The 16436-nt window shown below is 42.4% G+C and overlaps 3 protein-coding genes across 3 annotated transcripts; all 3 read right to left on the bottom strand.

Annotated features, from left to right (window-relative positions):
• On the bottom strand, positions 1-930 carry LOC113007594 (olfactory receptor 10Z1-like). Its single transcript, XM_026144309.2, has one exon. It carries the CDS (start codon positions 928-930, stop codon positions 1-3), a length of 930 nt encoding a protein of 309 aa, XP_026000094.2.
• Positions 931-4483: 3553 nt separating this feature from the next.
• LOC145421222 (olfactory receptor 4B13-like) lies at positions 4484-5968 on the bottom strand. Its single transcript, XM_080291192.1, has one exon. It carries the CDS (start codon positions 5426-5428, stop codon positions 4484-4486), a length of 945 nt encoding a protein of 314 aa, XP_080147318.1. The 5' UTR covers positions 5429-5968.
• Positions 5969-12413: 6445 nt separating this feature from the next.
• LOC145421051 (olfactory receptor 4B13-like) lies at positions 12414-13543 on the bottom strand. The gene has a single exon (XM_080290803.1). It carries the CDS (start codon positions 13356-13358, stop codon positions 12414-12416), a length of 945 nt encoding a protein of 314 aa, XP_080146929.1. The 5' UTR covers positions 13359-13543.
• Between the last annotated feature and the right edge of the window lie 2893 nt (positions 13544-16436).

Here is a 16436-nt window from a genome sequence, read left to right as displayed (position 1 = left end):
TCATTTCCCTTTCAAATGAATTAAACTCAAGATTCTGTTTCGTATTTTGGTGAGTTTAAATCCATACATGAGAGGATTCGTAACTGGAGTGATGATGAGAAATTCAAGAGCGATGAAGTTTTGGAGGCTTTGGGATAAATCTCTGGAGCCAAAGCGCAAGTACATCGAATCAAAAGCCATTACAGTGACATTTATGATCACAGAAGTCAGATGGGGCACACACGTCTGCGTAAACTTTACTCTGTCCTCTCTGGACCTCACACATGTTTTAATAAGGTATATGTAAGTCCAAATTATGAAAAGCCAATGAGACAGATAAACGACAAGTATCACATATGCACTTATGTTATTTGAAAAAGTGTCAGCTTCAGGACAAGCAAGTTTAACAATTAACCAGTTTAGACATAAGACTCTCTGAATCTTTATACCACATAACTTGAGTCTTGCTGTAAGCACTACATTGATGGCAAAAATGCAGAAAGGTGTCAGCCAGGAGAAACACACCAGCTGTGAAAGCCTCCTCTTAGTCATGAAAGAGTGGTAGTGCAGAGGTCGACATATAGCCAGATACCTGTCAAAGGCCATGACAGTTAAAATAGACAAATTACAGCAAGCAAATGAATACATGATAAAAACTTGTAAAAGGCACCCTTCATAGGAGATTCTGTGAGAAGACGACAGTAAATCTGAAAGGAATTTGGGGTAGAAACCTGTGGTTCCATAAAGGGCATTAATGCAAAGGCTACTCAGGAAAATGTACATAGGTTCATGGAGGCTTTCATCCAAGACAATGAGCAGCACAAGAGAAATATTGAAGAACAAAATCACACAGTAATACAGTAAAGTAACTGAGAAGAGGGGTACTGTGAAATTCATTATCTCATTAAATCCTGACAGAATAAAACTTCTTTCATTAGACTGATTATCCATGATCAGAGGGCACATCTACCTTTTTAAAATAACAACATAACAGAGCACTGAGCTGCTGCGTCTGTACCTGACTAATGTCTGCTGTCCCTCTTCACCTCCCATTAATTATAGAATAAAATAAAATACTATATACAGTACAATAAATAGAATAAAATATACAATAGGATAGAAATAGAATGCAAATGCTTTATACAACTGAGTAAAAATACAACTTTGTCAGAAAAAGAGTATTGCACTCAGTGTGTGTGAATGTGTGTGTTTGATCAGTTAAAGTCTTTGTTGTGGAGCCTGACAGCAGTGAGGAGGAAAGACCTGCGAAATCTCTCCGTCCCACACCGTGTGTGCCGCAGCCTGCCACTGAAGGAGCTGCTCAGTGCTGTCACAGTCTCCTGCATGGGGTGGGAGATGTTGTCCAACAGGGATGAGTGTATGTTTTTGTTCTGTGTCCTGTTTGTTTCTATATGTGTCTTTCTGGCTGCTGTTACAACCAAATTTCCCCCTGTGGGACAATTAAAGGATTATTCTATTCTAATGCTGTTTCTATCAAACTATTTTTCTCCTACAGTTACACAGAGGCCTGACAACAATATTATACATTCACATTATAATGCAGCCACCTAATGTTATCACATCATATCACAACTCCACACTGGGTTTCAGCCCCCAGCTGACTCTCGACCCCTGGAGGTTAAGAAGCCAGCTGAGGACTGCACCCGGCTGTTGCTGCCTGAGCAGAGTCAATGCTCTGTGCAGCTGCAGCCTGCTATGTGCCTGCCAGAGGCCCATGCGCCTGCTGGTCCTGTTCTGTGCCTGCCAGGGGCCCGTGTGCCTGCTGGTTCTGTTCTGTCCCTGCCAGGGGCCTGTGCACCTGCTGGTTCTGTTCTGTGCCTGCCAGAGGCCCGTGCACCTGCTGGTTCTGTTCTGTGCCTGCCAGGGGCCAGTGCGCCTGCTGGTCCTGTTCTGTGCCTGCCAGGGGCCCGTGCACCTGCTGGTTCTGTTCTGTCCCTGCCAGGGGCCCGTGCGCCTGCTGGTTCTGTTCTGTCCCTGCCAGGGGCCCGTGCACCTGCTGGTTCTCTTCTGTGCCTGCCAGAGGTCCCTGTGCCCACTGGTCCTGAGACTGTTCTCGCTGGAGGGCCCGAGGAGCCCATCCAACCTCCTGCCTCGTCAGCTGGAGGGCCCGAGGAGCCCGTCCAGCCTCCTGCCTCGTCAGCTGGGGGGCCCGAGGAGCATCGTCAGCGTCGCCAGCTCCGGCTTCATCCTCCCCTTCAGCTGCTTCATCCTCGTCTGGCCCAGCCTCCGCTTCGCCTTCGTCTGGCCCAGCCTCCGTGTCTTCGCCTTCGGCGTCGCCTGGTCCAGCCTCGTCTGGTTCTGTGGTTTATTGGCCGCCTTCCAGGCCACTGGTCGGGCGTCATCTCCGTCGTGGGCGGCCCCCAGACCCCCTTCGCCTGAATCGCCGCCGCTGCCTTCCGCTGCCTTCCGCTGCCTTCCGCTGCCTTCCGCACGGCCGGCCCCTGGACCCCTTTCGCCTGAGTCGCCACCGCTGCCTTCCGCACGGCCGGCCCCCTGAACTGTTTCCACGTCGCCGCCGTTGCCGTCCGCACGGCCGGCCCCCTGAACTGTTCTTTTTTGGACTCCTCTTTTGTTTTGGGGCTTTCTTGTGCTTCGGTGTTTTGTTTCGAGCCCTCCTTCCTGGACCCCCGCTGCCCGCCCTGTTCGGGTTGTTTTCTGTTTTGGGCGGTTTTTGTGTTTTTCTTTCGTTTTCTTGTGTTGGGCTGTCTGGTGCCAGCCCTTGAGGGGGGGTACTGTCATGGTCCTGGGTCGGTGACCCAGCGCTTTTAGTTTATTATTATGATGATTATTATTGTTCGAGTTCTATGTGTTATATTCGGTCTGTCTGTCTATGGTGTCACCCCGTCTGTTTGCGAATCTGTCTGTTTAGTTCTGTGTCTTGTTTGGTTCCCTGTGTCTGAGTTTCCTGTCTTATTGTGAAGGTCTCTGTCTGATGTGAGTGTGTTCAGTTTACGTTTCCTCTGTCCCGTCAGCTCTGATTTCTCCCAGCTGTGTTGCCCTTCTGTCTCTCATCCCCTGATTACTGGTGTGTGTATTTAAGCCCTGTGTGTTCTCCTGCCTGTTGCCGGTTCGTCTGCGTTACGCCGTGTCAGTCTGCGTTACTCTGTGGTCCACGGTGTCCTGTCCCTTGTCAGTGTCTCTCTGCCTCTCACCCCATTCTGGTACCCTCTCAGGTTTGTCATTTAGCTTTCCCAGTTTAGGTCTTTAGTTTTGTCTTCCCTCTTGCCTGTTTTGTCATCTCACCACTGTGTAAATATAACATCACCAGCATTATCATCTACTGCCTGCGATTTGGGTCCTTTCTCCCGTCAATACCACATGGCTCGCCTCGACAGCCGTGACAGAATGTTTATATCACACAACTTGATGTTAGCAGGACATTGATGGAGAAAAGGCAGAAAGGTGTTAGCCTGGAGAAACACACCAGCTGAGAGAGCCTCCTTCCTAGTTAAGGCGAGGAAGGAGTAGAAGAGAAGGGAGTTACTGTTAAAATACTATTATTGCATTGTTTTTTGTTGGGTTTTTTTTTTTTATGCTATGGGATTGAAAAACTTCAAAAAACAACAACAGCACAATTTTATGCTTGATATGCTAAACAAAACTTTAATTCTTAAAGTAGTAAATACTACAGTATGTCAAGCAATGGGGATATATGATCAGATTTCAAAAAGTACAGAATTATGGTGTCATTAATTAATGTACAGAGAGAAATTTACATATAAATTTAAAAACAAAAAAAAAATGCAAAATAAAAGTAGGTAACAGTTCAATTACTATTTTTCCAAAATAATAATAAAAAAACCTTTATATATAAATAAATAAATACTACTGAAAAAATACAACCTAATAACACTGATCCTTATATTTATATATGGAACGTGTTTATAGGAAAAAAAAAAGAAACATTAAGCGTTGTTAACTGACCTTTGTGATAAACTGAGATGTAACACACAGGGATGCCTGCACTAACCAGCCCTTTACAACAGAATATTTCATACAATATTTTGTTTACTTTAAACCTAAAACACTTTGAAATAAACCTGTTTAATCAACTTGCACATATATCAGCTAATATACCTTGAACATCAAGACACAGCAAGGCAAAGAAATGAAATGTCAATTTGTGATGATTTCTGAATGGTATATAGATGAATTTTACAACAGTACTTAAAAACTCATGCAGAATCCTTTTTAAAATGAAATTCTTAGTCAAAAACATGAAAAAAATGTTGTTTTCATTTAATGTTCGTGCTGGATTGAGCAAATATGACACATATGACAAATTTATGTCATATTATGATAAATATAACAAAGAATATTAGTAAAATTAGTCTAGTCCAAATATATGTTTGCCTTAGACAAGGCAAACATGACTAAATGTTTCTGAATCAAGTGCCTTCAGAAAGACTTGTATTTATATTGCTGCATCTGTTTTGAATATTTTTGAATTGTTTTAAATAAGGAAATCTAACCTTAATGGAAATCATTTCCCTTTCAAATAAATTAAACTCAAGATTCTGTTTCGTATTTTGCTGAGTTTAAATCCATACACGAGAGGATTCATAACTGGAGGGATGATGAGAAATTCAAGAGTGATGAAGTTTTGGAGGCTTTGGGGTAAATCTCTGGAGCCAAAGCGCAAGTACATCACATCAACAGCCATTACAGTGACATTTATGATCACAGAAGTCAGATGGGCCACACAGGTCTGCATAAACATTACTCTGTCCTCTCTGGACCTCACACATGTTTTAATAAGATATATGTAAGTCCAAATTATGAAAACATAATGAAAATAACAAATGGCAATTATCACATATGCACTGATGTTATTTGGAAAAGTGTCAGCTTCAGGACAAGCAAGTTTAAAAATTAACCAGTTTAGACATAAGGCTCTCTGAATGTTTATACCACATAACTTGAGTCTTGCTGTAAGCAGGACATTAATGGAAAAAAGACAGAAAGGTGTCAGCCAGGAGAAACACACCAGCTGTGAAAGCCTCCTCTTAGTCATGAAAGAGTAGTAGTGCAGAGGTCGACATATAGCCAGATACCTGTCAAAGGCCATGACAGTTAAAATAGACAAATCACAAAAAGAAAATGAATACGCGATAAAAGCTTGTAAAAGGCACCCTTCATAGGAGATTCTGTGAGAAGACGACAGTAAATCTGAAAGGAATTTGGGGTAGAAACCTGTGGTTCCATAAAGGGCATTAATGCAAAGGCTACTCAGGAAAATGTACATAGGTTCATGGAGGCTTTCATCCAAGACAATGAGCAGCACAAGAGAAATATTGAAGAACAAAATCACACAGTAATACAGTAAAGTAACTGAGAAGAGGGGTACTGTGAAATTCATCGTCTCATTAAATCCTGACAGAATGAAACTTCTTTCATTAGACTGATTATCCATGATCAGAGGGCACATCTACCTTTTTAAAATAACAACATAACAGAGCACTGAGCTGCTGCGTCTGTACCTGACTAATGTCTGCTGTCCCTCTTCACCTCCCATTAATTATAGAATAAAATAAAATACTATATACAGTACAATAAATAGAATAAAATATACAATAGGATAGAAATAGAATGCAAATGCTTTATACAACTGAGTAAAAATACAACTTTGTCAGAAAAAGAGTATTGCACTCAGAGTGTGTGGATGTGTGTGTTTGATCAGTTAAAGTCTTTGTTGTGGAGTCTGACAGCAGTGAGGAGGAAAGACCTGCGAAATCTCTCCGTCCCACACCGTGTGTGCCGCAGCCTGCCACTGAAGGAGCTGCTCAGTGCTGTCACAGTCTCCTGCATGGGGTGGGAGATGTTGTCCAACAGGGATGAGTGTATGTTTCTGTTCTGTGTCCTGTTTGTTTCTATATGTGTCTTTCTGGCTGCTGTTACAAGCAAATTTCCCCTTGTGGGACAATTAAAGGATTATTCTATTCTATTCTAATGCTGTTTCTATCAAACTATTTTTCTCCTACAGTTACACAGAGGCCTGACAACAATATTATACATTCACATTATAATGCAGCCACCTAATGTTATCACATCATATCACAACTCCACACTGTGTATCTAAGCCCTCAGTTCCCAGTCTTGTCATTCCGTCCATTCCTCATGTGTGTTTTCAGTTCAGTCCATCCAGTCAGCCAGCCAACCATTAATTTATTAATTCACTCACTTCCTCACTCATTCATTCATTTATTCAATTGGTATAGTCAGTCCGTCTTCTCATGTTCTGTTCATCCTGGCTTCACAACAAACATCATCCACATCCTTCACCAGCCTGCTAGTCCTGAGTTTGAGTCCTCTCTTCCTTCCACACATCACATTGTGTCACATATATAGAGACTGTTTATACATAGGGCCCAGGATTCTGTGCTAACATGAACCTTGTACAATGTGTGGTGCCAACTCATAAACAAAAACACACTTGCTGTGTATATAGTACTGTCAGGCCTTTATTTTTTAACAGCAGCTCTGTGGAAAGAAGGTAGTTTTAAAGCAGCATGAATCTATAACCTACTAAGCAATCACTTCTTTCTTCCCCTGTCTTTGAATTAATTTGCAAACTGTGAAACTGATATTCTGTTAAATATAGACATCATCATCTTAGTTAAATTTTCTGAATTAGCCTTGTGATATAAGTGTACAATGAGCGAGACTACAGAGGCACCCGAAAAACTGGCTAAACTTTGAGCCACAGTAAACACGTCACTCTTGAGACTCAAACATTTTATGCTTGAAAAAAGGATATAAATATGAGTCTGTTACTTGAGAAACAAAAACCTATTTACTGTAAATGACAATAAATTTACCAATTTACATCTTAATGGAACGTGTTAGAGATATGGCATTATGACACCTTAAGTTCAAACGATAAGATGACCTGGATTAAACCTAAAACCAGAAGTGGAAATGCATTTTAGTTTACATCTGAAAAAATGTAAAAAACAAAAAACAATAATGATAAATTTTTAAAAGGTAAAATATGTGTTAGTTGTCTTTAGATCTTTGATAGTCTAAAGGTCAAATTTAAGTAAACAATAATGCTTTTTACTGAGACTTGGTTGTCTTGGTGCATTTATAGTTAATGTTATGAGGCCTTCATTTGCTGTCATGTACAAGAGAATAATGTACATTTTTGAAATTTTATTTTGCTCCATTTTTATTTGGTGAACAAGAAACTCTTAATTTTGAAGTTCTTTTAAAATAAAATGAACCCAATATCCTGTTTCGTATTTTGGTGAGTTTAAATCCATATATGAGAGGATTCATAACTGGACGGATGATGAGAAATTCAATAGTGATGAAGTTTTGGAGGCTTTGAGGTAAACGTGTAGAGCCAGATATCATGTACACTGGATCAAGAAAAAACAGGAAAGTCATCAAAGAGATCAGGTGGGGCACACAGGTCTACGTAAACTTTAACCTGTCCTCTCTGGACCTCACACATGTTTTAATAAGATATATGTAAGTCCAAATTATAAAAAGCCAATGACACAGATAAACAATAAGTGTTACATTTGCACTGATGTTTTTTCTAAAGGTGTCAACATCAGGACAAGCAAGTTTAATTATTAACCAGTTTAGATACAAGACTCTCTGAATGTGTCATGGTCCTGGGTCGGTGACCCAGCGCTTTCAGTTTATTATGATGATGATTATTGTTCGAGTTCTATGTGTTATATCCGGTCTGTGTCTCTGTCTGTCTATGGTGTCACCCCGTCTGTTTGCGAATCTGTCTGTTTAGTTCTGTGTCTTGTTTGGTTCCCTGTGTCTGAGTTTCCTGTCTTATTGTGAAGGTCTCTGTCTGATGTGAGTGTGTTCAGTTTACGTTTCCTCTGTCCCGTCAGCTCTGATTTCTCCCAGCTGTGTTGCCCTTCTGTCTCTCATCCCCTGATTACTGGTGTGTGTATTTAAGCCCTGTGTGTTCTCCTGCCTGTTGCTGGTTCGTCTGCGTTACGCCGTGTCAGTCTGCGTTACTCTGTGGTCCATGGTGTCCTGTTCCTCGTCCGTGTCTCTCTGCCTCTCACCCCATTCTGGTACCCTCTCAGGTTTGTCATTTAGCTTTCCCAGTTTAGGTCTTTAGTTTTGTCTTCCCTCTTGCCTGTTTTGTCATCTCACCACTGTGTAAATATAACATCACCAGCATTATCATCTACTGCCTGCGATTTGGCTCCTTTCTCCCGTCAATACCACACGGCTCGCCTCGGCAGCCGTGACAGTACGAACCAGCCAAACATGGACCCAGCGGCATTCGCACCTTCCAAGGAGGTTCGGGAGGAATTAACCGATTCAGTTTCAAGATGGACTAATCTGTGGCTAGAGCATGAGGGGGACGAACTTCGTCATGCTCTGGAGGCCCGACTACAGCGGCTAGTTTCCAATCACCCCTGGCTGCTGGATTCACTTCACCCACTCGTACAGGACTTCATCCTCAACACACTTCATCTTCACCCCCCAACTGCGACAGCTGACCTGCCTGGCTTACTGGAAGATCCTCTCCCCAGTCCACCAGAGGACTCTCAGCCGGACAAAATGCCGCCCGTTCAGTCGGCTTCTCCCTCCTTCCGGGCAAAACGGCGGTCACGCCGCCGTCATCCTTCGCTCGCCAAGCAAGCCCTCGGGGTCAGTGAGAGTGACTGTTTCATTTACATGCAGCCCCCCAGTGGCCAGCTCACACCAGCCCAGGCTTTTTACAAAGCACTGGGAATCATCCTCATTCCACCCAGCCTATCCACCCCACAGCAGGAGCAGCCACTTCAGAGCTGGCTCATATCACCGCCCGCTTCCCCTGCCGCTCTTGCCCCTTCTCCCAGGTGGAAGCGACGTCCACGCGGCCGTCAGTTACCGGCAGATTCTGTGAGTCAGTGTTTTTTCTGTTCCATCTGAGCTTGCATTCATGACCACTCTGTCAGTTGATCCTGAGTCTAGTAATTCAATGCCAGTCAACTCAGGTTTATTCAAATGTGAAAAGATTAATTCAGAAACGGTTAATTCTTTGTCAGATACTCCAAGGTCCGTTAACACATGCTCTGAGGATTTAAAGGACTGCTTTCATTCTGCCTCTTCCGAGTCCTGTGTTATGCTAACCAGGACTTTTAATCCGGAATCTGAAAATAAAAAAGACTATCTACTAGAAGCTCGGTTAGCCGCCCGGCCAGAAGCTCAGTTGCCACCTCCACCACATTCAGCCTCACCACCCATAGCTCAGTTACAGTCACAGCCAGACTTACTGCAAACTATGTTGCAATCCCTAGCCCAGTCAGTAGCCCAGTTGGCAGAAGAATCATCAGCCTTATCATCCATTCAGTCTCCCACTCCACCACCATTGTCATCACAACCATTATGTCAGTCACCCTCAGTTCAGCCTCCTGTTCAGCAGCCACCAGCCCTGCATCCTGTGTCAGTTTCTCCACCTGTACAACAATACAAGTCAATTCAACCTGAAAAACACTGTTCTTCGCCCATCCATTCCAAGCAGAGAGACAAATCTAATAATGTCAACATTCCTCAAAGGCTGGCCAGTTCTGAGACTGAGATGCACTCCAGGGCCTCCATTGAGGCTGGGTTTCAGCCCCCAGCTGACTCTGGACCCCTGGAGGTTAAGAAGCCAGCTGAGGACTGCACCCGGCTGTTGCTGCCTGAGCAGAGTCAATGCTCTGTGCAGCTGCAGCCTGCTATGTGCCTGCCAGAGGCCCATGCGCCTGCTGGTCCTGTTCTGTGCCTGCCAGGGGCCCGTGTGCCTGCTGGTTCTGTTCTGTCCCTGCCAGGGGCCCGTGCACCTGCTGGTCCTGTTCTGTGCCTGCCAGAGGCCCGTGCACCTGCTGGTTCTGTTCTGTGACTGCCAGGGGCCCGTGCACCTGCTGGTTCTCTTCTGTGCCTGCCAGAGGTCCCTGTGCCCACTGGTCCTGAGACTGTTCTCGCTGGAGGGCCCGAGGAGCCCGTCCAGCCTCCTGCCTCGTCAGCTGGAGGGCCCGAGGAGCCCGTCCAGCCTCCTGCCTCGTCAGCTGGGGGGCCCGAGGAGCATCGTCAGCGTCGCCAGCTCCGGCTTCATCCTCCGCTTCAGCTGCTTCATCCTCGTCTGGCCCAGCCTCCGCTTCGCCTTCGTCTGGCCCAGCCTCCGCTTCAGCTGCTTCATCCTCGTCTGGCCCAGCCTCCGTGTCTTCGCCTTCGGCGTCGCCTGGTCCAGCCTCGTCTGGGTCTGTGGTTTATTGGCCGCCTTCCAGGCCACTGGTCTGGCGTCATCTCCATCGTAGGCGGCCCCCAGACCCCCTTCGCCTGAATCGCCGCCGCTGCCTTCCGCTGCCTTCCGCTGCCTTCCGCACGGCCGGCCCCTGGACCCCTTTCGCCTGAGTCGCCACCGCTGCCTTCCGCACGGCCGGCCCCCGGATCGCCGCCGCTGCCGTCCGCATGGCCGGCCCCCTGAACTGTTTACACGTCGCCGCCGTTGCCGTCCGCACGGCCGGCCCCCTGAACTGTTCTTTTTTGGACTCCTCTTTTGTTTTGGGACTTTCTTGTGCTTCGGTGTTTTGTTTCGAGCCCTCCTTCCTGGACCCCCGCTGCCCGCCCTGTTCGGGTTGTTTTCTGTTTTGGGCGGTTTTTGTGTTTTTCTTTCGTTTTCTTGTGTTGGGTTGTCTGGTGCCAGCCCTTGAGGGGGGGTACTGTCATGGTCCTGGGTCGGTGACCCAGCGCTTTTAGTTTATTATTATGATGATTATTATTGTTCGAGTTCTATGTGTTATATTCGGTCTGTCTGTCTATGGTGTCACCCCGTCTGTTTGCGAATCTGTCTGTTTAGTTCTGTGTCTTGTTTGGTTCCGTGTCTGAGTTTCCTGTCTTATTGTGAAGGTCTCTGTCTGATGTGAGTGTGTTCAGTTTACGTTTCCTCTGTCCCGTCAGCTCTGATTTCTCCCAGCTGTGTTGCCCTTCTGTCTCTCATCCCCTGATTACTGGTGTGTGTATTTAAGCCCTGTGTGTTCTCCTGCCTGTTGCCGGTTCGTCTGCGTTACGCCGTGTCAGTCTGCGTTACTCTGTGGTCCACGGTGTCCTGTCCCTTGTCAGTGTCTCTCTGCCTCTCACCCCATTCTGGTACCCTCTCAGGTTTGTCATTTAGCTTTCCCAGTTTAGGTCTTTAGTTTTGTCTTCCCTCTTGCCTGTTTTGTCATCTCACCACTGTGTAAATATAACATCACCAGCATTATCATCTACTGCCTGCGATTTGGGTCCTTTCTCCCGTCAATACCACATGGCTCGCCTCGACAGCCGTGACAGAATGTTTATATCACACAACTTGATGTTAGCAGGACATTGATGGAGAAAAAGCAGAAAGGTGTTAGCCTGGAGAAACACACCAGCTGAGAGAGCCTCCTTCCTAGTTAAGGCGAGGAAGGAGTAGAAGAGAAGGGAGTTACTGTTAAAATACTATTATTGCATTGTTTTTTGTTGGGGTTTTTTTTTATGCTATGGGATTGAAAAACTTCAAAAAACAACAACAGCACAATTTTATGCTTGATATGCTAAACAAAACTTTAATTCTTAAAGTAGTAAATACTACAGTATGTCAAGCAATGGGGATATATGATCAGATTTCAAAAAGTACAGAATTATGGTGTCATTAATTAATGTACAGAGAGAAATTTACATATAAATTTAAAAACAAAAAAAATGCAAAATAAAAGTAGGTAACAGTTCAATTACTATTTTTCGAAAATAAAATAAAAAAAACCTTTATATATAAATAAATAAATACTACTGAAAAAATACAACCTAATAACACTGATCCTTATATTTATATATGGAACGTGTTTATAGGAAAAAAAAAAGAAAGAAACATTAAGCGTTGTTAACTGACCTTTGTGATAAACTGAGATGTAACACACAGGGATTCCTGCACTAACCAGCCCTTTACAACAGAATATTTCATACAATATTTTGTTTACTTTAAACCTAAAACACTTTGAAATAAACCTGTTTAATCAACTTGCACATATATCAGCTAATATACCTTGAACATCAAGACACAGCAAGGCAAAGAAATGAAATGTCAATTTGTGATGATTTCTGAATGGTATATAGATGAATTTTACAACAGTACTTAAAAATTCATGCAGAATCCTTTTCAAATGAAATTCTTAGTCAAAAACATGAAAAAAATGTTGTTTTCATTTAATGTTCGTGCTGGATTGAGCAAATATGACACATGACAAATTTATGTCATATTATGACAAATATAACAAAGAATATTAGTAAAATTAGTCTAGTCCAAATATATGTTTGCCTTAGACAAGGCAAACATGACTAAATGTTTCTGAATCAAGTGCCTTCAGAAAGACTTGTATTTATATTGCTGCATCTGTTTTGAATATTTTTGAATTGTTTTAAATAAGGAAATCTAACCTTAATGGAAATCATTTCCCTTTCAAATAAATTAAACTCAAGATTCTGTTTCGTATTTTGCTGAGTTTAAATCCATACACGAGAGGATTCATAACTGGAGGGATGATGAGAAATTCAAGAGTGATGAAGTTTTGGAGGCTTTGGGGTAAATCTCTGGAGCCAAAGCGCAAGTACATCACATCAACAGCCATTACAATGGCATTTATGATCACAGAAGTCAGATGGGCCACACAGGTCTGCATAAACATTACTCTGTCCTCTCTGGACCTCACACATGTTTTAATAAGATATATGTAAGTCCAAATTATGAAAACATAATGAAAATAACAAATAGCAATTATCACATATGCACTGATGTTATTTGGAAAAGTGTCAGCTTCAGGACAAGCAAGTTTAAGAATTAACCGGGTTAGACATAAGGCTCTCTGAATGTTTATACCACATAACTTGAGTCTTGCTGTAAACAGGACATTAATGGAAAAAAGACAGAAAGGTGTCAGCCAGGAGAAACACACCAGCTGTGAAAGCCTCCTCTTAGTCATGAAAGAGTAGTAGTGCAGAGGTCGACATATTGCCAGATACCTGTCAAAGGCCATGACAGTTAAAATAGACAAATCACAAAAAGAAAATGAATACGCGATAAAAGCTTGTAAAAGGCACCCTTCATAGGAGATTCTGTGAGAAGACGACAGTAAATCTGAAAGGAATTTGGGGTAGAAACCTGTGGTCCCATAAAGGGCATTAATGCAAAGGCTACTCAGGAAAATGTACATAGGTTCATGGAGGCTTTCATCCAAGACAATGAGCAGCACAAGAGAAATATTGAAGAACAAAATCACACAGTAATACAGTAAAGTAACTGAGAAGAGGGGTACTGTGAAATTCATCGTCTCATTAAATCCTGACAGAATGAAACTTCTTTCATTAGACTGATTATCCATGATCAGAGGGCACATCTACCTTTTTAAAATAACAACATAACAGAGCACTGAGCTGCTGCTTCTGTACCTGACTAATGTCTGCTGTCCCTCTTCACCTCCCATTAATTATAGAATAAAATAAAATACTATATACAGTACAATAAATAGAATAAAATATACAATAGGATAGAAATAGAATGCAAATGCTTTATACAACTGAGTAAAAATACAACTTTGTCAGAAAAAGAGTATTGCACTCAGTGTGTGTGGATGTGTGTGTTTGATCAGTTAAATTCTTTGTTGTGGAGTCTGACAGCAGTGAGGAGGAAAGACCTGCGAAAGCTCTCCGTCCCACACCGTGTGTGCCGCAGCCTGCCACTGAAGGAGCTGCTCAGTGCTGTCACAGTCGCCTGCATGGGGTGGGAGATGTTGTCCAGCAGGGATGAGTGTATGTTTCTGTTCTGTGTCCTGTTTGTTTCTATATGTGTCTTTCTGGCTGCTGTTACAAGCAAATTTCCCCTTGTGGGACAATTAAAGGATTATTCTATTCTATTCTAATGCTGTTTCTATCAAACTATTTTTCTCCTACAGTTACACAGAGGCCTGACAACAATATTATACATTCACATTATAATGCAGCCACCTAATGTTATCACATCATATCACAACTCCACACTGTGTATTTAAGCCCTCAGTTCCCAGTCTTGTCATTCCGTCCATTCCTCATGTGTGTTTTCAGTTCAGTCCATCCAGTCAGCCAGCCAACCATTAATTTATTAATTCACTCACTCCCTCACTCATTCATTCATTTATTCAATTGGTATAGTCAGTCCGTCTTCTCATGTTCTGTTCATCCTGGCTTCACAACAAACATCATCCACATCCTTCACCAGCCTGCGAGTCCTGTGTTTGAGTCCTCTCTTCCTTCCACACATCACATTGTGTCACATATATAGAGACTGTTTATACATAGGGCCCAGAATTCTGTGCTAACATCCCTGAACCTTGTACAATCTGTGGTGCCAACTCATAAACAAAAACACACTTGCTGTGTATATAGTAGAGATGGCACGATACCACTTTTTTATGTCCGATACCGATACCGATATCATAAATTTGGATATCTGCCGATACCGATATGAATCCGATATAGTGTTTTTTTATCAACAAAACTGTTTTTTAAAATATCTTGCTGCATTTTGCAAGTCTGCAAGTTCATACTCAAGTTTAAAACAACAACTACACTAAAGCTATTCTGTTATACCTGTATACAAAAAAAATATTTCATAGTTCAGCAATACTGATCAATCTAATAAACTTAAACCTACACCATCCTCCCTATTCTGGTATTTTAAAGAGTACTTAGCGTAAATATTAAGCAACCTAACTAATAGGGTTCCAACTCCCAGCAACAACAAAAATAAATAAATAAAAAATAGGGAACCACCCCTCACGCTCCACCTCATGATGCTTAATCGACGTAATCAACCTTAATTTGATGCAGTGTGAAAAAAAAATGCACAGAAATCAATTATTTTTCAAGAAATATTAAATAGATTCAACATCTTTCTTCAACAAAATTGCAGACTGCACAGATGGTACCTTCCCAAAGGAAAAAGTACTATAGCTTACTAGGGTATATATATTAGACTTAATAGTCACTATATACAGTAATTGACTTCTATTCATTTTACATCAAATTAAAACTTTGTGTGTCAGATAATTATTTATTAAAAGCTAGACATTTTAAATGAGAATAAGAAAGAAAAGTATGTCTTTGTGCCCCCTTTTCCCAGTTAATGCCCTATCGGCCCCCCTGGCTAAACTTTGCTAGATCCGCCCCTGCACAGTTACCAGCGTCAGCTACGTAGAAAAAGATCCTGGTGTAGAAAGTAATATTAAATAAATTCTAACAACAGCTTATCAAGCTTAAACGTGCTGCTGTTGTTCAGCCGCTGGTTTCCTCTTTCTGGTGCAAAGTGGGCCAAAAACAAAGACGGACTCGCGACAGAAAAGCCGATCAGCTGATCATTTAAGCAGTTTCACGATTGAAGTAGCAGCCGGAGAGCGAGAGGCAGTCGCTCGTTAAGCTTAACGCAGGAATGCTTTACGAACATTCAGAGATGGACTTACACACTTGCTTTACTTCTCTCGGGGATAACTTTGTCGGAGATGAAATGCCAGGTTGCTAGCGAAGCTCCACATGCTATCCAGACCACAGGTCCCGTATGCCACAGCCGCTCTATCACGTGATGCATACTGCTCCGACATGCTAACGTTCTGAGGTGAGTTACGGCGTGTTGCAAGTTTTGTGAGGTGCTTTCGTGATATTTAATGGATCGGATTACATTTTTTATTTTTCTCCGATATCCGATCCAGTAATTTAGGTCAGTATCGGACCGATACCGATACGTAATATCGGATCGGTCCATCTCTAGTATATAGTACTGTCAGGCCTTTATTTTTTAACAGCAGCTCTGTGGAAAGAAGGTAGTTTTAAAGCAGCATGAATCTATAACCTACTAAGCAATCACTTCTTTCTTCCCCTGTCTTTGAATTAATTTGCAAACTGTGAAACTGATATTCTCTTAAATATAAACATCATCATGTCAGTTATATTTTCTGAATTAGCCTTGTGATATAAGTGTACAATGAGCGAGACTACAGAGGCACCCGAAAAACTGGCTAAACTTTGAGCCACAGTAAACACGTCACTCATGAGACTCAAACATTTTATGCTTGAAAAAAGGATATAAATATGAGTCTGTTATTTGAGAAACAAAAACCTATTTACTGTAAATGACAATAAATTGACCAATTTACATCTCAATGGAACGTGTTAGAGATATGGCATTATGACACCTTAAGTTCAAACGATAAGATGACCTGGATTAAACCTAAAACCAGAAGTGGAAATGCATTTTAGTTTACATCTGAAAAAATGTAAAAAACAAAAGACAATAATAATAAATTTTTAAAAGGTAAAATATGTGTTAGTTGTCTTTAGATCTTTGATAGTCTAAAGGTCAAATTTAAGTAAACAATAATGCTTTTTACTGAGACTTGGTTGTCTTGGTGCATTTATAGTTAATGTTATGAGGCCTTCATTTGCTG

The sequence above is a fragment of the Astatotilapia calliptera genome, chromosome 16, assembly GCF_964374335.1.
Source record: "Astatotilapia calliptera chromosome 16, fAstCal68.1, whole genome shotgun sequence".
Lineage (NCBI taxonomy): Eukaryota > Metazoa > Chordata > Actinopteri > Cichliformes > Cichlidae > Astatotilapia > Astatotilapia calliptera.
The sequence above is the reverse complement of the archived record's forward strand: the minus strand, read 5'-3'. Positions and strand labels throughout refer to the sequence as shown.